Source organism: Chelonia mydas, chromosome 23 (genome assembly GCF_015237465.2).
Source record: "Chelonia mydas isolate rCheMyd1 chromosome 23, rCheMyd1.pri.v2, whole genome shotgun sequence".
Lineage (NCBI taxonomy): Eukaryota > Metazoa > Chordata > Testudines > Cheloniidae > Chelonia > Chelonia mydas.
The window spans coordinates 7618530-7642974 of NC_051263.2; the positions used below are offsets into that span (position 1 = coordinate 7618530).

General features: G+C 55.8%; 1 protein-coding gene across 1 annotated transcript; it reads left to right on the top strand.

The window, feature by feature from the left end:
* The first annotated feature begins 329 nt into the window (after positions 1-329).
* LOC122463686 (maestro heat-like repeat-containing protein family member 7) lies at positions 330-23798 on the top strand. Its single transcript, XM_043534866.1, has 18 exons — positions 330-465; positions 1477-1577; positions 3251-3376; positions 4169-4248; positions 4830-4953; positions 5577-5663; positions 7897-8001; positions 9203-9338; positions 12054-12163; positions 13388-13537; positions 13847-14001; positions 14382-14529; positions 17289-17465; positions 19417-19572; positions 21189-21290; positions 21495-21597; positions 22049-22108; positions 22969-23798. The coding sequence occupies exons 1-18, from the start codon at positions 330-332 to the stop codon at positions 23154-23156; spliced, it is 2244 nt and encodes a 747-aa protein (XP_043390801.1). The 3' UTR covers positions 23157-23798.
* The last annotated feature ends 647 nt before the right edge of the window (positions 23799-24445 follow it).

Sequence of the window (24445 nt, forward strand, 5' to 3'; positions counted from 1 at the left end):
AGGCGGGAGTGACCCAGGTGAGGCCGTTTGGCCTGCGGGATGGGCCTGGGAGTCCGGAGACCTGGGTTCTAATCCTGCCTGTACTGCTGACTGCCTGGGTGACTTTGAGCACATCCATTGGCTTGTTTCCCTGCTGGCTGCCTTGGCTAGTTAGAGTCTGAGTCCTATAGCCCAGGGATTCTCTGCAGCACCTGGGGCAACAGGGCCCTGATCTCAGCTGGCAGCTGTAGGCGCTGGTGGAACGGCAATACGTGGACTGGCCCTGATGCTGAACGGGGCAGTCGCCTCTCATCCCTCACAAGCAATGCCTTGTCCTGGCTTCTTGCAGGATGGCTAAGGAAGTCCGCAAGGTCCCCTTGAAACCCATCCGTGCCTGGGAGGAGACGAGACCTCCTCGAAGGAAGAGTCCGCGGAAGAGGCCACAGCAGCAGCAGGAGCTGTGTGTGCCTCAGCCCTTCCATGCTGGTGAGTGGGTGCCTCCTGGGTGGGCGGAGGGGGCTGCAAAAATGGCAGGGGCCATGGCCCTGCATTGCGGTGGGACTTGGCCCCTCTGGGGGTTGGGGTTGCAAGACCAGGGTGTCAGTGGCGGGAGAAGACTCCATCACCTTTGTACAAATCTGGGCTGCCATGAGATGGAGAAACAGGAAAACCCAGGCAGGGGGGAATGGCCCCTCCTGCTGGCAGCAGCTGCAGCCTCTACAGCTGATCGGGACATTAGGGGCGGCAGCAGAAGCATCAGGTGGAGACTGACTGAATTGCCCACCCCCATCCATCACACTGCAGGGTCGGAAGATGTTTCCACCAGTCGAAGGGGATGCTCTGTGCACTGTGGGTTGTTAAGCCTAGGATTGCAGGGCGTCGGCCAAAGCATGAGATGTCCCCTGATGTTGCAGCCCCATCTGCTGGCTCCTTTGCAGGGGGGAGACGCATGGCACAGCACAGGGCATTTGAGTGGGGGGGTTGATGATGGGAGCCCAGGGCCTGCCCAGGTTACACCCGGTGGCTGTCGATGGCAGGAGAGGCAGTCAGAGGAAGCAGAACGGGCAGGCCCTGGGTCCCCGTATCCCACACAGACTGGGTAGCTCCTCCCTCTCCCGCAGCGGGGAGCAGACCGATTCACTGCCAGTCCCTCTGCCCCCTCCAGCAATGGCCCGGAGAGCGGGGACACCACTCATAGCCTGACATCATGCCTCCTTCCAGGTGTGGCGCTCCCCAAATCCCCAGGCTCAGCCTGCATGCTGGGTGCGGGCAGGGAAGTGGGGTGGCCGCTGGGAACCAGGGCTCTGACTGGATCTTTGCTGGGCTGAGCAGCAAAGAGTTGGGGAAACCAGGGATGGCTGTGCCAGACCCTGTTGTGCACCGGGGCTGCTACCCTGTTTGGGTGGGAGCGGGGGGCGAGGGTTTCTGCTAAGATCTCTCTCACCCAGCCTGCAGCTTGGCAGCCCCAGGTATTACCACTGCTCTGTTTTTGATCAGATTCACCATCACCTGGGAATGCCTCCTGCTTTATGGGGCCAGTCTCGCAGGAGAAAGAGACCCTAGATTACATCAACGCCTTTCTCAAGGGCAAGGAACAGGTACCAAGAGCCCTCCTCTGATCTCTCAGCTACTGCCCTGTCCACATGCACCATCCGTCCTTCTCCGCATGAGGCATGGATTCTAAGGCCAGACGGGACCACTGTGACCTCCTGTATAACACAGGCCAGAGACCTGCCCCCAAATAATTCCTGTTGAAACTAAAGCATCTTAAAAACATCCTCTCTTGAGTTACAAAAGGCACCCACCATGCCCCTTGCCCACTTGTGCCCACTGGATTTGGCCAGTCCCCAGCGTGATGGGTTGCCCCCCTTTGAGGTGCCACCTGATGTACTGGCTTATCACTGAGCCCGCCTGTTCTGCCAGCCTGGGCCCCCGTTACCTTGTCTTGTTGGGATCGGCTCACAAGCCTCTTCCAGCCATACACACAGGCAGGGCCACACCCAGCTGCAGAAAGACACAGACACTGAGATCAGCTCTGGGAAGACTCAGCTGAAGGGCCTTGTCCCAGTCCTCTGGTGCCCACCTCCTTTGGAGTACAGACCCAAAGGTTTTCTGACATTCGCCCCCTCCCTCGGTGTGGAGAGAGGTATGAACAACTCTTTGCCCCTCCTCCCACTTACTAATTTATACTACAAACTGGGTTGTGGTATAAAAAAGAAACAAGATGATGAACTACAAGAGGTAGATTTTAAGCGGTTATAAGAGATAGCAAACAGAACAAAGCAGATTACCGTAGTAAATAAACAAAACACACAAACGAAGCTTTACACACCAGATAGATAGGACAGACATTAGCAAATTCTCCCTGAGTGATAAACAAGTTGGCAGATTCTTAAGGCAGAAGCTGCCTTGGTTTTGCAGCTTGGATTTCCCAGGTTTTCTTGCACAGGCTAGGAATCTCTCTCTCTAGCCTGGGACCATCACTTCTCATGGTTCAATCTTTGTCCCTCAGGTGTTTCCAGGTATCTTATTGCAGGGAGTCTGAGGTCCCGTCCCTTCCCCCCCGCGATGTCATTGTTCCCCTTTTATCTTCTCTTCCCACCTGCTGGAAAACTCTTTTGCTGTGACCTGGGTCCAACAGGTCCCGTTGTGTCGCGTTATCTCGGGGAGGTTTCTATTGCACGCAGTTCCTGGGGTAGCCCTAATGCTTGTGCATTTCCTCCAGGAGCCAGTGTTTGGCTTTTTTGCTGTTCTACCTGAAAGGCTGTTGTGAACCTCACAGTGTTTTTCAGGAACACATACACAGCTGAACTTCAGAACGTCACATCCAACGATAGCACATGCAATCCAATGAGACATTAATGTCTAGCAGAGAAAGACTTTTAGACTGATATCTTACAAGACATACTTGGTACCAAACATATCCTAATTAGATGACAGTGGCGAATACTGGGGTGTCAGGGTGTCACACCCAGATGTTCCTCCCACTCTATCAAGCCCCCCAGTAAGACTGTCTGGCTGCTTAGCCCCCATGTTGCAGTTTCTCTTTGGACACCTACCCCGTGAGATCTGCTCCCTCTCTGGTCTGGTTTCACACAGAGCTGCCCTGCCCAACCCACATAGTCACTCCAGTTGGGAGATGAATGGCCTTCTGGCATTCGGCATATCAAAGCCTGAGCAACGCTGGGGGGAAGCTTTCTGACATCTCTCCCACTGGCAGCTCCTTTCCACGCTAACCTTCCTGTTTTTGTCTAATCTCTGCGGGGCATAGGAGGAGGCCAAGAAACTTGAATTCTTGGAATGTGTCATCACCATCAGCAGGGCCGTCCTTACGAGGCACCCAGAAGGAAACCTGGCAGCTTTTCTTGGCAAAGCCCTCCTTGTGAAGAAGATAAAGGTGAGTAAAACACACACTCGGGCTATGTTACTTGGGGGGTTTAGTGATTGGCCTGGAGAGATCTGCAGATTTGTCTACCTTCAACTGCCAATCGCTGGATCGTGTTGGGAGTGTGGCCTGCGTTCTTTGTTCCTGAACATGTCACTGTATTGAAACGTAGATTGTTCCCTTGCACCCAGCTTCCCAAGTCACCAGGTCGCTCTGTATACACCAGTCTCCCTGCACAGAGCCCCAACACTCCGCAGTCAGTGCCCACTAGGGAACTAGCAACAAATCTGCTCCGTAGATTTGGAAAGTCTTTGCTCTGCGGCGCTGCAGAAAGCTTTCCGGAGCTTACCTCCCTTCCCTGAACGTGGGACAGCGTGTGCTGGTGGGTGGTCCAGTGGGCTGGGGCTCAGTTCCTCAGTGAGACCTTTGGGCAAATCACTTCCCCCTCTGTGCCTCAGTTTCCCTCCCATGCCTTGTCTCATCCAGTTGGCTCGTGAGTTCTCTGGGGCAGGGACTGGCTCTCACTGTGTGTGTGCAGCACCTGGCACGAGGAGCCTGATCTCAGGTGGAGTCCCTGGGTGCTAATGCTGATGGAGCCTTTGCAGTGCACTGGCGCGTGACGCTGGGGCACTGACCACAGGCCTTGCACTGTGCTCCCCAGCTGGAGCCCTGCACACCGTCAAGCCCACAGTAGGACGACCTGTCTGCCGAGGCCACATTTTGCAGGCCCTGCGCTTTGCTCCCCAGTCCGAGTCTTACGGGAGCTCGGAGCCCAGCTGGCACTTCCCCACATTGTCTCCCCAGGAGCTGATTGATCTTGAGTCCGTCGACTCCCTGACCAGCGGGGTGCGTCAGCAAGCGATGCTCGCCATCATGGAGCTGAGGTACCCGGCCTGCCCGCGCAGCCCCAGCTAGTGCTGTGTGCAGCCAGACACGCCAGCCTCTTGGCATGGCCAGTTCTCCAGGGCATTGCCCCCTCTGCTCCTCTCCCGTCTTCTGATTCCCCCAGGCACGTGGCACCAGGCCATGGAGCTGGTGCATGTGCGCTGGCACCCGTGGGTTGGTGGTGGAGGATCCTTCGGTGCCTGGCGACCTCTCCAAGTGGCCGTGTGAAGATGTGGGAGAGGGAGCGAGGGGGTTGGACCGGTCCCCTCTGGGACCCGCAGGCGATGGCTCCGGGGGGAGAGGGGCAGTTGGGCACTGCTGGAGCGGAGCCACCGGAGTCGCCGCCAGCTGTGCCAGCTGCATCACACCGGCAGCTCAGCGACTCCCTGTGGCTCAGAGGCTGGGCAGGCTGAGCCCTGGCACGTGGCACAGCCTGCGCCATGGGGGGCTCTCTCAGTGCCGCTGGCGCCCTGCTCTCAGCTTCCCAGAAGCCTGCCCAGCATGTCCTGGGAGCCTGAGGCCAACATCAGTGCATCAGTCTCGCCTCAGCCCTCCAATCCGCGCGTGTCTCTTCTCTTAGCAAAGTGAAGCCACTGCTGCGGGGAATGGAGCTATCCAGCCTGCTCACCGTCTGCTTCTCCAGCACCTTCTCCCTGCCTCCAGCAGAGACCAACCAGGGCGTGGAGGCTGCTCTATACGACAATGTAAGCCCCAAACTAGCCATGAGGAGCTGCCCCAAACCGAGGGGGAATCCTGCAAGTCGCTCGTGTCCCTGCCCCCTGGGTTACCTGGCGCTGGCATAAGAGTGTAATGATCACAGCTCCTTGGCAGCGCTTCAGCTCAGGACCTGCAGTACCAAAGCACAAGCCCCACCGCCGCAGATAAAGGAGTAACTCCCTCATAGGGTAGCAGTAGTAGGCATTTATCCTTCACAGGCACCGGCAATTAGTGGGGAACAGACACTCCCTTCACAAGCACATTCACCCCAGTGCATGGCTGAGGGCCATGAGATCGGCTGCTTGAGATGCACACAGGCCAGGGGAAGTGAAGCTTGGCTGGAAATCTCCCCTCCCCCTCAAATGCGGAGTCCTTCCTGACTCTTCTAATGCATTAGACTGTGTGCAGTGGCCTCCCTGGGGACAGCAAAAGTGGGTGGGGTCCTGTTGCCAGGAGAGTTTGCAGTAGGTCCCCTGCGGGTACAAGTGAGAGGGTGAGCTGGAATAGCAGGGGCTGCCATGGCCTGGGGCATGTCACACGCCAGGGCATTGGTTCATCGCCTGGCTGGGTAACGCCACTTGCTGTGGTTTCTCCTCTGCTCTGCACGCAGACTCTGAACACCATGGATGAGCTGCTGACGGCCTTGGTGTGTGAGGATGAGAAGCCCAACCTTGTGGTGCTGCAAAACATCTTGGAGGTGTGGAGGCATGGGGGCAGGAAGGGGACGAGTCCTATAGCTGGGGTGGGGCTCTGGGACCAAGGCTCCATTTAATCGCAAGCATGGGACACTCCCGTGCCTTCTGCTCCTCAGAGTACGTTCTATACAAAGGTTCTTGGGCTGGAGGACCAAGTGCCCCCGCTATATCTGAAAAACGTCTGCATGGGGTGGGGGTGGAGGAGTGCGGGATCTGCCGTGTTCTCCACTGAGCCTCATCTGAGCCCGGGATTCATTTGTGTTCACCATGGGCCCCACCAATACTGGCCAGAGCCCAGAGCTAGATTCCCCCAACGTTCTAGTTCTGGGGCCACAGGAAGTCGATTCTGTGGGTGCTTTGTGCTCCAAAAAGAGGGAAATGTCCTCGGCAGATATTCAGTCTTCTCGATCCCAGAGCTTGGGAAGAGGGAATCACAGAAGTGCAGGGCTGGAAGGGATCTCAAGAGGTCATCTACTCCACCCCCTGCACTGAGGCAGGGCCAGGCATTCCTCGACCGTCCCTGAGGAGTGTTTGTTCAGCCTGTTTTTTTAAAACGTCCATGATGGGGAGTCCACCACTTCCCTAGGTCACCTGTTCCAGTGCTTAGCCACCCTTAGACTTTTTCCGAATATTTAACCTCAATCTCCCTTGCTGCAGATTAAGCCCATTACTTCTTGTCCTACCTTCAGGGGACGTGGAGAACAATTAGTCACCATCCTCTGTAAAAGAGCCCTTAACGTATTGGAAGAGTGTTAGGAGGTGCCCCCTCCGTCTTCTCAAGACAAAACATGCCCAAGTCGTTCACCCTTTCTTCATAGGTCAGGTTTTCTAAACCGCTCATCATTTTTGTCGCTGTCCTCTGGACGGGCCCCAGTTTGTTCACATCTTTCTTAAAGCGGGGTGCCAAGAACTGGACACAGTGCTCCAAGCTAATACACCTCAGAATGACATTTCCCTCTTTCACAACAGCCTCACACTCTTGATTCCTATTCAGTGTGAGATTCACGATAACCCCCAGATCCTTTTCTGCAGTCCTGCCACCTAGCAGGTTATCCCCCACTTTGTTTTTATGCATTTGATTTTTCCTTCCCAAGTGTGTTACGTCACATTTGTTTTGACTGAATTTCATCCTGTTGACTTCAGACCAACTCTCCAATTTGGCAAGCTCATTCTGAATTCTAATCTGTCCTCCAAAGTGCTTGTAACTCTCCCCAGCTTGGTGTCATCCACCAACTTGACAAGCATACTCTCCTCTCTGTTAACCAAGTTCTTCATGAAAATTTTGACCAGAACTGGGCCCAGGCACACCCCTGGGGGACCCCACTTCAGACACCCTCCCAGTTTGCCAGTGAGTCGGTGATAACTCCTCTTTGAGGATTGCCTTTCCATCAGTTGTGCGCCCACTTTAGAGTAGTCTCATCTGGAGCATATTGGCTTAGTTTGCTTATGAGAATGTCTTGTGGAACTGTGTCAAAAGCCTTACGAAACTTCATATACATCATCATATACTGCCTCCCTCCATCCACTAGGCAAGTAACCCGGTCAAAGAAGGAAGTTACATTTGTTTGGCATGGTTTGTTGTGGACAAGTCCATGGTGCTATTCCTTATCACCCTATTATCTCCTCTAGGTTCTTACAAACTGTTTAATAATTTGTTCAATAATCTTTCTGGGTACCAAAGATAGGCTGACAGGTGGAGAATTCCTTGGGGCCTCCTTGTTCTCCTTTCTGAAGATAGGCTCTGTGGCTGCCCTTCTCCAGTCCTCTGGGACTTCAGCACTCCTAAAGGTTCAGAGATTGCTTTGTCTAGCTCCATCTCGTGTGAATATCATGAGGCTCTGCCAACTTGAATACATCTAACTGACCTAAATTGTCTTTTATCTGTTCTCTCCCTAGGCTGGCCTGTATTCCTTCCCCCTTGTTGTTAATATTGTCTTCATCATCTAGTCGCCATTAACCTTTTTAGTGAAAACTGAAGCAAAAAAGGCATTAAACACTTTGGCTTTGTCTGTATCATCCATTATTTGCTCTGCTTCCCTGCTGAGTAGTGGTCCCACACTTTCCTTTGTCTTTCTCTTGCTCCTAATGCATTTACAGAGCTGCTTCTCATTGCCTTTTATGTCCCTTGCCAGTTAGAACTCATTTTTGCCTTAGCCTTTCTGATTTTCACTCTATGTGCTTGTGCTATTTTTTGGTACTTCTCCTTCGCAATTTGTCCCAATCTGTTTCTCTCAGGTCCTGCTCCCCTGGACCGCATCCAAGGAGATGCATGTGCGGCTGAGGGCAGTGGGAAGAATCACCTGGCTGAGCAAATTCATCTCTGGTCAACACCAATTCAAGGTGAGCAGCCTGTGACTCTGGCCGTCTCCTAACTGCACTGAGCAGCCTCGCGGTGCAGCGCTCCCTGGCAGGGAAAACCCGGGCCTGGAATAGTGACTCAGCAAGATCCTCAGTAGGAGTCCAATCTAATGAGCCCTGATGTGGACAGGTCTGTCCTCTGACTCCAGTGGGCCTTGGGTGGAGCCCCATAATTCTATCTCCAAGGACTCTCCCCGCTGTTCCCCTAGGACCAAAGTCTGCTCTGCAGGGTCAGCGGATTTACACAGGATCGCCCTGAGAGCACCCTCTGAACCCAGGTGTCTCTTCACCCCCTTTGTCAGTTGCCCCTGGGATGGTTTGGCATCAGCTCCTGCCAGGCTGCCAGATGAACACCCCCTGCTCTGGGTGCTCAGGGCCATTGAGCTGCTCCAGCTGCTCCATCCCCCCTGTGGCAGGGCCTCCCCTCCGGCAGCTGGAGGGGGGCGCTTGGATGATATGCCCCCAGAGGGTGGGGCAGCAGAAGAGAAGGAGGGAGGTGGGAGGGGACACAGTGAAAGGTATGGGAGGGGCCAAAGGAGCCAGAGCAATGGGGAGTGGGTCAGGGGAGGCTGTGCAGACCCCAGGAGAGGAGGGCAAGGGGCTTGGTGCGACAACGTGGGGAAGAGCAGGGAGCGAGCGCAGGGGCTGCAGGAGGGGCAAGGGAAGGTCTGGCAGGAGGGGGAGGCTAGAGGGGGAGGCTGCAGGAGCGAGCCGGAAGGAGAGAGCCGGCAGGAGAGAGCCGGCAGGCTGGGTGCGGCGCAGAAAGTGGGGGTTGTGGGGAGCTCCAGGATGGAGTGAGAGAGGCGGAATGCAGAGAAGAGGAGTCCAAGGTGACCTCATGCTCCTGGACCTGAGGTCAGTGGAGGGAGGGGGATGGGAGAAGGGGCTGGGATTAGGAGCTTGCCCTTGAGATGGAGAACTGGACGTTAGTTCATTCCTTACCCAGGTCCCCACTCGAGGGCAACGTTTGCTGACTTTGCTACCCAGACTTCCCGTCCCTGCTGAGCTTCCCTCAGTCCCTGGTGATGGGCCCCATGGCTCCTCCTGCTCTCATTGTCCCCAGTCTCTCTGCGCTAGGCTCTGCCTCCCCCGGTTCTAGCCCCTTGCTAGTGCAATGCCAGGGGGACATGCTGCGCTGGGCCTGCAGGGGCGAGTGACTCCCCTTGCTCCCTCTCTCCGTCAGGGACTGGAGGAGTTCAGAGTCCTGGGCCAGCTGGTGGGCTGTCTCACTCTGCGCTGTGCTGAGCAGGAGCAGGAGATCTGCCGATCGGCTATGGAGGGACTTCACCACCTCTACAACTTCATGCTGCAGCAAAAACGTAAGAGCACTGGAGACCCTTGTCCTTCCTAAATACACTGACATGGGGTTTCCAAACATGGGAAACATATTTATTGAACACTTCTGCCTTTTCTGCATCCTTTTAAACAGTCTCCATCTAGTAAGGGGTCTACACCATTGCTAGGATTTCTTTTGTTCCTAATACACTTTTTGAAAAAAACCTCCTTAGTATCCATAGTCCTTCAAGCCATGGAGTTTCCCTTGATGTCTTTAGCTTCCCCTGTCCATATTCTACTCTTCATAACTCACATAAGAATGGACATACTGACTCAGATCAGTTCATCTAGCCCAGTATTGGGTCTTCTGATAACGGCCAGTGCCTCATGCTTCAGAGAGAATGAACTGAAAAGGGAAATTTGCAGTGATCCATCCCCTCTCATCCAGTCCCAGCTTCTGGTAGTCAGAGGTTTAGGGACATGCAGAGTCTGGGGTTGCACGGCCTAATTATCTTGAACCCAATTATCCTTTTAGGCTTCACAACATCCCACGGCAACAATGTCCACAGGTTGCCTGTGCATTGTGTGCAGAGATACCTTCTTTTCTTTGCTTTTAACTTGCTGCCTATTAATTTCAGAAAGTGACCCCTAGTTCCCGTGTTATGTGCAGGGGTAAATAACACTTCCCTATTCACTTTCTCCACACCAGTCATGATTTTATAGACCTTTGTCATCTTCCCCCTTAGTCAGCTCTTTTCTAAACTAAATGGTCCCAGGTCTACACTGCAGACCTATATTGTTATCACTCCATTGCTCAGGGGTGTGAAAAATCCACACCCCTGTTGGCAGAAGCACCCCTCCCACTGACATAGCGAGCGCCTCTCCGGGAGGTGGATTCAGAGCTTGTTGGCAGAGAACCATCTTCTCTTCAACGCTACAGCGCCGGTGCAGCTATGGCGATAGAGTGGTTTAATTGTAGACTTGCCCCCAGTCTTTTTAATCTTTCCTCATATGGAAGCTCTTCCATACCCCTAATCATTTTTGTCACCCTTCTCTGCACCTTTTACAAGTCTGATATATCTGTTTTGAGATGGGGCGACCAGAACTACACGCGGTATTCAAGGTGTGGGCGCGCACATTGGATTTGTATCGGGGCGTTATGACATTTTTCTGGTTTATTATCTATCCCTTTCCTAATGGTTCCCAACATCTGTTGGCTTTTTTAACTGCCACTGCACGGTGAGTGGATGTTTTCAGAGAACTCTTTACGATGACTCCAAAATCTCTTTCTTGAGTGGTAATTTAAACCCCATAATTGTGTATGTATAGTCGGGATTGTGGTGTCCAGTTTGCATTTATCAATATTGAATGTCATCTGCCATTTTGTTGCCCAGTCCCCCAGTTTTGTGAGATCCCTTTGGAGCTCTTCGCAGTCTGCTTTGGATTTAACTATCTTGAGTCATTTTGTATCATCTGCAAATTTTGCTATCTCACTGGTTACCCCTTTTTCTGGATTATTGATGACTATGTTGAACTACACTGGTGTCAACACAGATCCTTGGGGTGCCCCGCTCTTTACCTCTCTCCACTGTGAAAACTGACCATTTATTCCTGTTGTTTGCTTCCTATCTTTTAACCACTGACCCATGAGAGAACCTTCCCTCTTATCCCATGACAGCTTACTTTGTTAAGAGCCTTTGGTGAGGGACCCTGTCAAAGGCTTTCTGAAAGTCCAAGTACACCATATCCACTGGATCACCCTTCTCCACATTCTTGTTGACCCCCTTCAAAGAATTCTAGTAGATTGGTGAGGCATGATTTCCCTTTACAAAAGCCATGTTGACTCTGACCCAATAAATTTTTTTCACCTATGTGTCTGATAATTCTCTTCTTTCCTATCATTTCAAGAAGTTGCCTGGTCCTGAAGTCAGGCTTGCCAGGGATCACATCTGGAGACTTTTATAAACTTCACTGTCACATTCGCTATCTCGTACAGAGGCCGATTTAAACATTAGCTTACATACCACAGCACTGCACATAAGTTTGTTTGGATGTCTCGTGAGAGCTGCAACCTTTGCACCAGGCAGGCAATTTACCATGCGGTTCTCCCACTCATCACAAACCCAACTGCTTATATGTCTATTGATTGAATCCCCCATTACTATTACCTGGCTTTTCTTTGTAACTGGGCTTCCCACCTCAGGAGGGGCAGCCTCAGTGTGAGAGAATATCCTGACTTCATCTGGAAGGTCGGTCCCAACTATGGGATCGTCTCCCTCTGCTCCAGCTCGATGTTCTCCTTCCCCGAAACTTTCACCCTCCTCAGCAGCACAAAGGCTGTCAGACGGGGGGTGGGACCACTCTACTGCATCCCTGAAAGTCTCCTCTATGTACCTCGCTGTCTCCCTTGGCTCCACCAGTTCAGATCCTCTGGCCTCCTGGTCTCTGAGGGCAGTAGCTCCTTGGGCCAAATGCCCAGATGTGCTACCTGCCCACAGGGCTGGTAATCCTACATGCTGCATTCAGTGCAATCCACTGGAGAGCCTCACACTGCTGCTGCACTTCTGCCTGGTTTATTTTGACTCTTTCAGGGGGGTTAGTTCGTTTAGTTTTGTTCGGGGGGGAGGGGAGTTTATTGGCCTGAATTTACAGTATGTTTCTTAGATGTACTTGTCTCTAAACTTCCTTGCAAAATTCCCGTTTCCAAAGCTAACCTCTGATTTCTATTGCCTGCTGTCTGTTTCCCCTCCCTGGTTCAGGCACCACGCTGGCAAAGCAGAGTGCAGAGTATCTGCAGGTCTTCAGGGAGTGGCGAGCGGAGAACACCTTCTGGGTCACCTGGTTCACCAACACCAGCAATATCGCCATGGTAACTACTTTCAATGCTTCCTGGGATTGTTGTGCCCAGAGTTCTCAGGAGAGAGAAATTAACACCCTAGGAGTCAGGGGGAAGGGACAGACCCAGGCGTGTGACTGACCCCATCCAGTTGGGCCGGAGCCCTGCCTATGGCCCACTCCACCTCATAGGATCATAGACCTCAGGAGGTATCTAATCCAACCCCCTTCTCATAGCAGGACCAACCCCAACTAAATCATCCCAGCCAGGGCTTTGTCAAGCCTGACCTTAAAAATCTCTAAGGATGGAGATTCCCCACCTCCCTAGGTAACCCTTTCCAGGGCTTCACCACCCTCCTAGTGAAACAGTTTCAGAGTAACAGCCGTGTTAGTCTGTATTCGCAAAAAGAAAAGGAGGACTTGTGGCACCTTAGAGACTAACCAATTTATTTGAGCTTAAGCTTTTGTGAGCTACAGCTCACTTCTAGTGAAATAGTGTTTCCTCATATCCAACCTGGACCTCCCCCACTGCAACTTGAGACCATTGATGCTTGTTCTGTCACCTGCCACCACTAAGAACAGCCGAGCTCCAGCCTCTTTGGAACCCGCCCCCCCGACCCCCGCAGGTAGTTGAAGGCTGCTATCAAATCCCCCCTCACTCTTCTCTTCTGCAGACTAAATAAGCCCACTTCCCTCAGTCTCTCCTCATAATTCATGTGCTTCAGCCCGCTAATCATTTTCGTTACCCTCTGCTGGACTCTCTCCGATTTCTCCACATCCTTTCTCTTGTGGGGGGCCAGATGTGACCTCACCAGTGCCGAATAGAGGGGAATAATCACTTCCCTCGATCTGCTGGCAAGGCTTCTACTATTGCGGGCCAATATGCCTCCCTACATGCCACATCCCAAGATGCACGGGGTCTCATCCAAACCTGATCCCAGCTCCTTGTCAGGTGTGGTGGGAGCTTCCCCAGAGATTAATGCTCTCCAAGGCATCATTGCGTCCACGCACCAGTGCCAGCCCCTGCTGACCACTAGAGAGTGTATCCGTGCTGTGCGGTATTGTGCCCCCGTGCACTGTCACGCTGGCCTGTGCCATGCAGGAAAGCTCCTGATTGCTGGCTGGGGACTGTGCGTCGCAGGTGCAGTAACCCAGCCCTGTCCCGGCAGAGCGGGCTTTGCCTGCACTCCTGGCTGCTCGGTCCGACTGGAACCGCACTGGGCAGCAAAAGGGGTTTCACTGGCGGGGTTTGTTTCAGATGTTTGGGAAGTACTTCAACCCATCCGAGCGCATGGACTTCCTCCTCACTGCTATCGAGGGCATGAGAGACACCAGCGTCCATGACTCGGTGGCGGCCAGGCACATGCTGCATGTGATCCTGTGGGTCCCCAGCCCAAGCTTGGAGAGGGTAAGAGCTGCAATGAGAACAGCCTGCTGGGGGAGCCCATCCATGGGAGACTCTGTCTCTGGGCGCTCGGCATTACTGGGGGGCAGGTCCCGTGCCATGAGGGGGGTCAGTCTAGGTGATCTCCATGGCCCTTTGTGGTCTTGCAGTCTATGAATCGATAGGCCGGGAATTGGCCCTGTGTTCTAGGCCTGGAGCTGGAGAAGAGGATGTGGGAGGGCAGATGGCTCTCAGGTACGGCAGGTCCCTGGCATCCCAGATCAATAGCAGCTCGAGGAAGCCAAGGCTCCCATCTCCCCATTTCCCTTCCAGGTGTCGGAGGCTGTGATGAGCATCTACCACAACCTGGACTCCATCAGCGAGCCGCTGGCCCAGCAGCAGCTGCTCAGGGCCCTTGTCGTGCTGGGCAACCAGTACAGCGAGGAGGTGGTCACAACCCTGCTGGGCTGCTCGCTGTCATGTGACAGGTACGGGGCTGGGGCTGCTGCCGCTTGCGCTCCGGCTCCCCTGGACTGGTCCCGCTGCCAGGGACAGGGGCGTGCAGAACCTTCCAGAGACCTCCTGCTCCCTGCAGAGCTGCTGCTTGTTCTGGAGGGTTTTGCAGGCTGACATGCCGTGGAGACAGGCCAGCCTGCCAAACCCCAGATGGCAGCCCTCGGCCTCCCCCGGGGCTGACACTCAGACCCGGCCCCCATGCAGCCTGCGCCAGGCAGTGGGGGCCCTTGCTGCATCTGGAGGGCAACAAAGGGCCAGCCGGTGGCGGGAGACCCAGCAGGGTGCAGGTGGCGGTGGGTGCAGGAGGCTGGCGGGGCTCTGGCCAGGTGAAATCGGCTCTCTCCCTTTGCAGCGTTGCTGTGGAGATGTGGAGGGTGCTGACATCCCACCCCAAGACCGCAGGAAAGGTCCTACGGGAGCTGCTCGACAGGCTGCAGGAATGGCCGCTGCGCCAGCATCACGATGTCTCTCAGCAAGAGGCTGGCGTCGCCCCCTTGGCCGTAAGTTCCAGCCCCTGCAGCAAGGGAAGGAGCGCCGTGTTCCCCCTCCACGGCCTGAGGGCGTCTCTCAGTCTCCCACTGGGTATCGCCATTGGGCCGAAGAGAGAGAGCGTGACTCTAGCCAGCGCTATGGTCGAGGCAGAACACGCCCAAACCCTCTCCTGGTGCTCTGGGACAGCTCTCATAGAACCGCAGGGTGAGAAGGGATCGCAAGGTCAGCTTGTCCAGCCCCCTGCCAAGATGCAGGATTTGTTGTGTCTATCCCAGCCGAGACAGATGGCTCCAGCTTCCTTCTATAAACCTCCAGCAAAGGGCCTTCCACAAGCTCCCTAGTCGTCTGTTCCATTGTCCTACTCTTCTTACAGTTAGGAAGGTTTTCCTGAGATTTAATCTAAATCTGCCGTGCTGTCGTTTGAACCCATCCCCTCTTGTCCTGCCTTCTGTGGCAAGAGAGAACAACTTTTCGCCATCTTTTTTTCTGGCAGCCTTCGAAGAATCTGAAGGCCATTAGCATGTCCCCCCTCAATCTCCTCTTTTCCAAACTAAACATAGCCAGTTCCTTCAACCTTTGCTCGTATGGCTTGTGTTCCATCTCTCTGATCATCTTTGTTACTCGCCTCTGGATCCATTACAGTTTCTCCACATCTTTTGTAGACATTGGTGACAAAAACTGGATACCGTACTCCAGCTGAGGCCTAACCAGCACTGAGTAGAGTGATACTATCACCTCCCATGTCTTGCAGGCTATACCTCTGTTAATGCAACCGAAAATTGCATTTGCTTTTTTTTTTTTTTGCAACAGCATCGCTTTGCTGACTCATGCTGAGGCTGTGATCCACCGCAGCTCCCAGATCCTTCTCAGCAGTTCAACCGGTTATCCCCCATTCTGTTTCTGTGCATTTGCTTTTTCTTCTCTAAATGTAGCACCTCACTTTTGTCTTGGGTGAGTTTCATTTTGTTGTCTATAGCCCAGTCCTCCAATTTACCATGATCCCTCTGAATTTGAGCTCTTTCCTTCAAAGTCTTGGCAACTCCTTCATCAGGGAGCTGATGCAGGGCTGGAGTCATTGAAAGCTTCCCAGGGGACCTGGCCCTGGCCTGGAGTCAGGAGCCCTGGTTTCTATTCCTGGCTCTGCCTCTGACCTGCTGGGTGACCTTGGGCAAGTCCCTGCCTGGCTTTTGTCTGTTGTTCTGCAGGGCAGGGCCTGGCTCCTGCAGGGTGCGTCTCTGGGTGTGTGATCCAAAGAACCCTAGCACTAGAGTAGCAGCAGAGCTGTGGACTCTAGACCTCCAGGGAATGCTGGTGACACCAGTGATCCGGGACGCCCGGACAGAGCCATTTTGCTTCAATTGGAACCATTTTTTCCTACGAATCCCCTTTTTGAGCCTCGTAGGTTTTAACTGTTGACGTCACAGCTCTGTCCCGCAGCACTCGCTCCTCTGAAGAGCTCGAGAAGGGCCTTTTGCTGCTCAGACCTCATAACAAGTGCGATAGACACAGCATAGTGAAGGCAGAGAAAACCCTTGGGACTTAAATACACAGATCTGGCAGCTTGGTCAAAGAGGAGACAATCTGAAGGCAACTCTCCCTAATGATAATTTACTTACCCTGAGAATAGCAGGTCAGTCCAGTTTATTAAACACGGACAATGAATCGATCAGACATGGAGAGGGCATGACTGTAATTCTCTTTGTTATCCACCATTCCCATTGTTCCATGTCCTCAGCCTGGTTTTCACTTGCTTGTGTTTTATTTTTCCTTCCGGAACCAGTAAGCCTGTATTGGACACTTTTCCCCCTGATCCCGGGGAAAAAGTGTCCAATACAGGTTTTGTGGGCCTGTCTTTGAACAGTTCAAAGCCAAATACAGAAATGATTGAATCTGGCTTTTAGTAACAGACCAACGCTAGAACTCGTGTACAAAATCGGCTCCCTCGCCGAGGCTGGGCTGTAAGGCCCGGGATTCAGGAGAACCCAAGTTCAGTTTCAGGCTCTGCCAGACTCCCTGGGTGACCATGGGTGAGTCATGTCGCCTCTCTGTGCCTCAGTTCCATGTCTGTACAACAGGGATAGAAATCCTTCCTTTGTGTGTCTAGCCTGGAAGCTCTAGGCCAGGGAATGTCTCTTTCTGTGCCTGGAAAGCCCCCAGCACACGCCCTGATTGCAGATAGGCGCTGGAGGTGCTATTCTAACCCTTATAAGAAGAATACACTTGATTTGTTTGGGGTCAAGGTGTTGTGCAGAGAAGTTTCCACAGATGATACCTGCTAATAAATACCACCCCCTGAGATCGGGGGTACAAGGAAGCAGCTGCTTATGTTGCAGGTAGCCGGCCCCGCTGCCTGCGATCCTAGCTGGGGCTGTGCAAGGGCTTTGAGGCTCTAACATGTCATCTGGAGGCGGGGCGCTGGAAGACTTTTTGTAGTGGAGGTGCTGAGCACCCCCTTACACCTGTCCACACACCCCACCACCCCTAGAGCTGGGTTCAGGAGCAGGGCCATGGCTCCAGGGGGGCGGGAGACGGATGGGGCAAGGGGGCCGAGGATGGGGACACAGCTGGGAGTTGGCGCAGGGCCGGCAGCTGGGACCTTGTGTGTGGGGCCAGGAGCAGAGCCCCCCGTAAAAGCTTGGAGTGCTGCAGCCCCCCCTGCACTCCTAGTTCCCGTGGCTCTGTCTGCAGGGGAGGCAGACGTTGTTTTGGAAATGGCTTGTTGGGTCACCGGAGGGTGTTTCGTAAAGCAGCTCTTCCTTTCACACAGGTGGGGAAAATCCAGCGTCAGCAGCCAGTCATCGTGGAGCGGCTACACGAGGCAGACAGGGGCGTCATCTCCAATGCCATCACCGTGCTGAGAGACATCCTCGCCGGCATGGATAGGCAGAGCGCCAGCACCGTGGCTGTGCAAGTGGCTGAGAAACTCCTGCCGTTCTTTCATGATGTAAGGCCTGGCGGCCCGCGGGAGACCCTTCAAGCCACAGACGTGTGAATGGGGGCTGGCGGGTGGGCTAGCGGGACCTATGCTATGGCCCCAGCCGGAAAAAGGATTGTCGTAAATGACATGAACCCATTCCCGCCTTCTTCTGCTAGCCCATTCTCCATCAGAGCATATGGCAGTAAGGGTGGGAACCCTGGTGTCCTGCAGGGCTGCTGACAAGGATCAGGGCAGCCTGGGGACGAGGCTCCCCTTGAGGGAAGGACATGCATTCCTGAGCCTGCATGCAGCGAGGGGGCCTCTGCAGCACAGGGTGCCGCAATGCTCCTGCTGGCTTCCAGGGTAACAAGTGATGGTACCCTGGTGAAAATCCTGCCCCTCCCCTCCCTGGCCAGGAATCCCACAGCTGGCCTGTCAGCTCCATAAGGAAACGGCTCCGTCTGTAGGTTCTGCAGCTACCGCCCTTTCTTCTCCCCTTCGTTCTCATGGCAGGGCAGCATCAAAGGAGGGGCTAGTTCTCCCCAGGCCTTTTGTAACCACAAACGAGCCCCCGCCAGCGTGTTCACCAGACGGATGTTCAGTCCCCCACTGCACGGCGAGAGCCAGCAAAGTGGGCGGGAGAAAGGGACCCATCCATTACTGCCTTCCAGGGGTAACGCCCCAGTGGGGGCCCCTGGAGGGACCACCCACCTCCCCAGCTCTCACAACACTCAATCCTACCCTCAGCCCTCCCCAACTCTGCTGGGACCCGGCCGCTCTTGATTTAGCAGTGGCACAGGCCCAGCTAAAGATCAACACCAAGAGCAGCTCCTGCATCTAGGCCAGCACCCGCTCCTGATGGAAAGACAACTGAGAACTACTGTTCCAAGAGCCTGTCTCCAAAGTGACCAGACAGGAGAGCGCAGCCAAATAGATAAACAGACTAAAAGAACTTAGGAACACTTTTACAACAGACGTCACTCAGAGAACTGCCTGGTCTAGAACCTGGTGCCCAGAGGCGACACGTAACTGCTGATTGGGGGGGCACCATTTAAAGGTTCAGCCACTCTCAGAACAGCTCAAGTCAACCCGCCCCCCCAGGCTGCCCCCCCTTACCCTCAGCCTCACCTCCCAGAAAGCAGTGGCCCCTCCCTACAGCCCCCAGCTATTGCTCCTGGTTCTCCCTGCTGGGCACAGCTCGCCCAGCCTCCCAGGTCACTGGACTGGTCCGGCTCTGCCAGCTGCCATGCAGCGAGGGGGCATCATGTGACCAAGTGGGGCCGACCCTGAGTTAACACGAAACCCATGTGTAGGAGTGGGGCAGCCCTTGCCGAACCCCAAGCCCCTGGAGGCTGGGTGGTTTCCAGTCATGGCTTCCAAGGCCCCCTATCTGGGAGCTCCTGCACATTTACCACCCCTTGCTCCTGCTTAAATCCCCCCCAGGTCCCTGTGCGTGGCCCGAACAAACACCAGTGTAGGAATTTGCCCCCCATGCCTGGCCCCCTTGGCCTCGCTAGAGGGTCGCTGTGGGTCAGCACCAGTGTGAGTCGGGCACGCAAAGCGGGAGGACAAAGTACACACATCCCTTCGCTCTTTGAATCTTTCCTCATCGCTCCCTCTCTGCCGCCCCTGTCCTGGTGCTGCTCTGCCCTGAGCGTTTCCCCTTGGCTTGACAGGCGGGTGCTGATGTCAGTGTGCCCAGAGCTGGTTGTGAGATCCCAGGGTCTGTCTCACCCCACCTTACTGCTCTCTCTGGCCACGAAGTTGCCAGGCCAGCCCCTCAGCTGGTGGAAACCTGCATCTCTATTGCCTTCAATGGTGCTATGCCCATGAGACTCTGGCCCCCAGCTGTGCCTGTATGACTGGGGGTGAGTTAGCAATACCCCCTGCAGGGCAGACATCTCTGTCACAGTGAGCGCTCACCCTGCTGGGTGAGCACGACCGTCACAGCGTCTCCTCCCCACATCCTCTCTTGCAGGAGTCCAGCAAACTCCGGGTGCTCTCCATCGCCCTCTTTAAACACGTGCTGGAGCTTGTAAGGGAGCCCAACAGGAGAAAGATGAAGGAGCTCGTCCTCCAGAGCCTGGTCCCGCTGCTCCTCCTCCTGCACGATGAGCATCCCAATGTGTCCCAGGTGAGGCCACGAGCTGGAGCCTGCAGCTGAGATTGTTACAGTGACCAGGAATTTGTTGGGGGGGGACCAACATGTGACACCCCCCTTTCAAGGGTCTGGCCGGCAGAGGGCAGGTGCTCAGTGCTGTGACAATCAGGTGCTCAAAATCACTTGAACGTTGAGTCCAGTAGCGCCATGACCATGGCGCCCCAGCCAACTGCTGAGTCTTCCCTGCCTCCTCTGAGGCCAACACTCCCGCCCGTGCAGCCAGGCTGAGAGAATGGGTGGGCGGAGGGGTCAGCTCACCACTCCTACAGCCACTGGCCTCCGCACATTCCCCTGGCTGTGCTGGTGGGAAGAGCACAACCCTGGCCATGGTTCCTACCAGGAGCAGAGCTACCCAGCCTCCGGATGGTGCCCAAGACCCAATGTGCCCTTGGCCAAGCAGCCCGGTCAGCTCTTACTAGCCATGACATGCCCAAGCCCCCCCCTCCGCCCCGCCCCAGGTGCCTGTGCACACGCTCGCTCTCATGGCCCCCATCACTTGGGAGCCAAATGCTCCCAGCAGTAATGAATTCACCCTCCTACCCCCCACGAGGTGGGGAACTAAGGCCCAGCATGAGGCCTAGCGCCTCAGAAGTATTGAATGCCCATGGGCATTAGGCACCTAAATCCCTTTGTAGCCCTGGGCCTAAGCAACTTGCCTGAGTTCCTGCAGGAAGAGCTGGGAATTGAGTCAGGTCTCCAGCCACTGCCTTAGCCACACCTCCGCCCTTCCGCGAGCAGCCGCGGGCCGGGAACCGTTCCGCACACACGGCCTCCGGTTACTAGGCTAGTGGCTTTCAGCCAGGTCGTCCCTAGCCATTTGGGTGCCCTATCCAGCCCCCCCGCAGTGGGGCTGTGTGGGGTCCCAGGCCTCCCCCTCCCCCCCACCAGGGTCTGGGAAGCAGGAGCTGTGTGGGGCCACTTTTGGGGGGCCCACAGGCCCAGAGTGGCCTGGGGGATTAGCGGAGAGCTGGGAGTAGCCAGCTCTGCTTCCCTCGCCCCGGCTCCAGCCGTGTGGCTCGAGGGAGGGGGTTTGGGGAAAGGGATCCCTCCCACACACACACTCACTGACAGCAGCGGGAAGCGGAGCAGCCTGGCCCCAGCCCGCTCTACCCTGCCAGCTCCCAGCCGCGGCACTCCGCTTCCCACCGCCGGTGAGTGCGGGGGGCAATCCTTTGGAGTAGAGCGGGCTGGGACCGGGTTGCTCCACTTCCTGCCACTGCCGGTGAGTGTGGGGTCGCTGGGGGAAGAGGCTTGCGGAGAAGAGGTGGAATGGGGGCAGGCCAGGGGTGTAGCAGGGGGGAAGGGGAAGAGGCTGGGCGGAGGGAGTTGTCTGGGCCCCCCCCAGGGACAGCCCTGCCCTTTGTAGTGGGCGCAGCTCGCGGCGGGGCTGGCCGAGGTATAGGGCGGGTCACTGGGGCTGGGGCTGCTGCATGTGCAGCATGCAGCCGCCTAGTGGCACCATGAAATTTGGGGCAATTTGGTGCCCCATATTTCGTGGTCCCCTATGCAGCCGCCTATGCCGAGGGACTGCCCTGGCTTCCACCTCCTGTAACCGTGGCCGGCTCGCCCCGGCCCCTCTTGTTTTGCAGGTGTGTTGGGACGCCCTCAGCCGTGCTGTGGAGTTCCTAAGGTGGAGCCAGCTCGGTGCTCTCGTCCAGCGAAAGGAGCTTTGGCGAGGCTGTGACTGCCTGGTGAGGGAGCCCTCCATTGCCCGGCTCCGTGCCCACACCGAGCCCCAGCCCCGGGACCACACCTGGCCCTGGCTGTAGTCCCGCTGCGTGATCTCCCCGGCAGAGGAAGGAGGGGCGAAAGCAGGACACTCCACAGATCTGGAACCTGGCCTGCAGGATGGAAAGGCCTTTAATAACCTTGTGCTCCCTTGTTCTGGCTCCTAGGTGGCGTGCTACAAGGAGAGGGCAGAAACCTTCCTCTGCCAGGCCATGGCCTTTCTGAAAAACCCGCAGGCTCCCATTAGAGAAGCGGCAATCAGGTTTCTAGGTAACCACAGAGCAGAGGGGTCCCTTAAGCAGGGGGGCTGGATCCAGTTTCAAGCTCTTCTCAGTCCCTGCCGGCAGCGAGAAGTAACCCCTGGGCTCCTGATTGCCGAATGAAGGCTCAGGGGTGTCAGAAACCCGCAGGAGCAAGCTCACCCCAAACTGCCCTGATCGGCTGATGGGCCCCCTCCAACCCCACTGCTCCCCATGCAGTGCCCATCCCCTCCTCCCCCCACCCCACCATGGGCTCGTGGTAGTGGAACCTCAAGGCGCTATGCTCTCCTTTGGCAACCAGCCCCACAGCCATCCCTGGGGACTCGCCCTTTCCCCTGGGGACTCAGGAGTCCGTCCTGGGCAGCAAGGGGCAGGGGAAAGCCCCGCTGCTTGGAGGGTGACAGACGCTTTGACACCCTCACTGGGGATGCAGGGATGTGATGAGCTGTTTGTGTGTGTAGGGCTCACTGCCCGGCAGCTGGACCAGCAGAGCCAGGAGAAGTTGGAGGCCATCTTCAACGGTGAGTGGTACCCGCTTTGAGCACTGAGCGCTAGAGGGACGAATGGCCCAGGGCCGCGGGCTGGGTTCAATCTCCCATGCCAGCAATGTGATCTTGGGCGAGAGCCACAAAGGGTTGCAAAATGTAGATCCCCAAACCCCTGATCAGCTTCCCCCTCACCCTGTGGTGTCTGCTGGTTGGCATGTGCCCAGGCACTTAGCCCTGACCTCAGAGCTGTGGCCTGGCAAATCCCCAAACTGGGCCTGAGCTGGCTGGCCTTCGCAGATGATTGCCCCCCCCAACACAGCAAAGGTGGGGTCCTGCCTCCCCCCCTTGCACTCACTAGCCCAGGGTTTGTTGCAGTCACCTCCAGGTGGGGTGCCTGGTGTCAAGCCACTGCTCCAAAGGAGACTGAGGTGACGTCCGGTCATCTACCTCCCTGCTGCGTGCCCGGACCCCTGGGCCAGCGCAGGGCAGAGCAGCGTCTCCTCCACATTTGTTGGGGAAAAGGGAGCGGAGGGGTGACATAGCTCTGGCTCCTCACTCTCAGAGCAGGTTCACAGCTCGGCCCCAACCAGAGCTAGGGAATGGCAGAGCTCCCTCCTCGGCATTTCCTGGAGGGCAGCAGGGCACCAGAAGTTAGGCGTAGCCTAACAATGCCCAGCCCCCTTTGTGAATCTACCCTTCTCTGAGCTTAAGTGCCCATCTGTGCACCGGGGGGAAGGGGGAGCTTAAATACAGGCAGGGATGAGGCCATCAGATACTGCAGGGGTGGGGCAGTTCTAGAAATAGTGAGTGAATGGGGTTCATTGTGGCTTGGTTTGCCAGGGCTTTCCAGAGCACCATGGCTCTGACCTCCGTTTCCTTCCTTTCAATCTTAGTCCTCAAAGGCTTGCAGGAGGACAGCAAGTCCTCTGTCAGGTGCCTGGCTTTGCAGACCATGCTAATCCTCACTGCCTGCAAGAAACACCGTCCAGCCCGTGCCAGCCTACGAACACTCTTGCAGAGGATGAGACTGATGTGTACAAGGGAGAGCCCAGTCATTGAAGCTGCCCAGCTGTCTGAGTAAAAGCCAGCCTCCCTACTCTGGGGGTTTGGTGCACCAGAGCCCGCCTGGAGCAGGGTGGAACACATCATGCCGGACCATGGCTTCCTCCCCATTGGCCGCCTGCCCTGCCCAGCCACGTGAGTAGTTAACCGCTCAATAGCTTTTATCACCATGTACTTTTTGACAGGTTTCAATGCCCCGTGTAGCGTTTACGTCCTCCCGCCCTCCGTCCCCGTTTCCGGTCGTGTACATTTTTGGCACCATCGGCCCTTTTGAACATTTATTTTGTATTATTTTTCTGTGTCTGGCCGGGGGAAGGTTGCGTGCTTGTGCTACAGTCAGGCAGGCAGAGCAGCAGAAGGCCTCCTGACGACCACATCGGGAGGCTGCCACTCCTGACGGTGGGGTGGCGGTTGAAGGGGAACCCAGGTCCTCCCGCTCCACTGCGTCCCCGCCCAGGGCCCTAACAGCGTGCTGTGTTTTGACATATTTAGAGAAAAAGTATGAACGAGTAGAAAGAGAGGCTGTAGGGGGTTCGCGGCTCCTCCCCATCCGTCTGGGCGGGAGACCATGCCCCTTGCTACGATACTTCCGGGGTACCTTGGTTCAGGGGAAATAGCTCAGTGTTCATGGTTCTGGCCTGCAGTCAGGCCGACCAACGGTCAAGAGTCTGTTTCCCCGGGGACTTCATTCAGGGCAGGGCTGCTGTCGAGTAGGGGCTCTGGCCTACAGCCAGGCAGGCAGAGCAGCAGAAGGTCCATTTGCCTGGCCCTTGATCAGGGCGGGGCAGCAATCAAGTAGGGGGGCTCTGGCCTACAGTCCGGCAGAGCCGTCGCAGTCTGGGGGAGGTTAGCTCTCTGGTGGGAGAGTCAGCACAACCGTCTGGCGTCCTGATTCAGGCGGGTGCCAGGTCAATCAGGCCTCCTGACAACCAAGTGGGGAGGCTGCTACTCCTGACGGTGGGGTGGCGGTGGTCGGGGAACCCAGGCCCTCCCGCTCCACTGCGTCCCAGCCCAGGGCCCTAACAGCCGTGGAGTGGTTCGCCACTGCGTCAGTGGGGAAAATCCGACTGCAACACGCTGGCCGGCTTGTAGTCAATAACACAGCTGAACCCAATTCGGCTGCCCTGGGCTCCTTGCTACACGCCCGTTCCGTGTGTACATGGGTTCAGGGGTGGCAGGTTTGTAGAAATTTTGGTGGTGCCCAGAACCCGCCCCTACTTTCCCCCCACCTGCCCAAGGCTCCAGGAGGGAGTTTGGGTGTGGAAGGACGTCTGGGGTGCAGGCCCTAGGTTTAGGCAGAGTATTGGG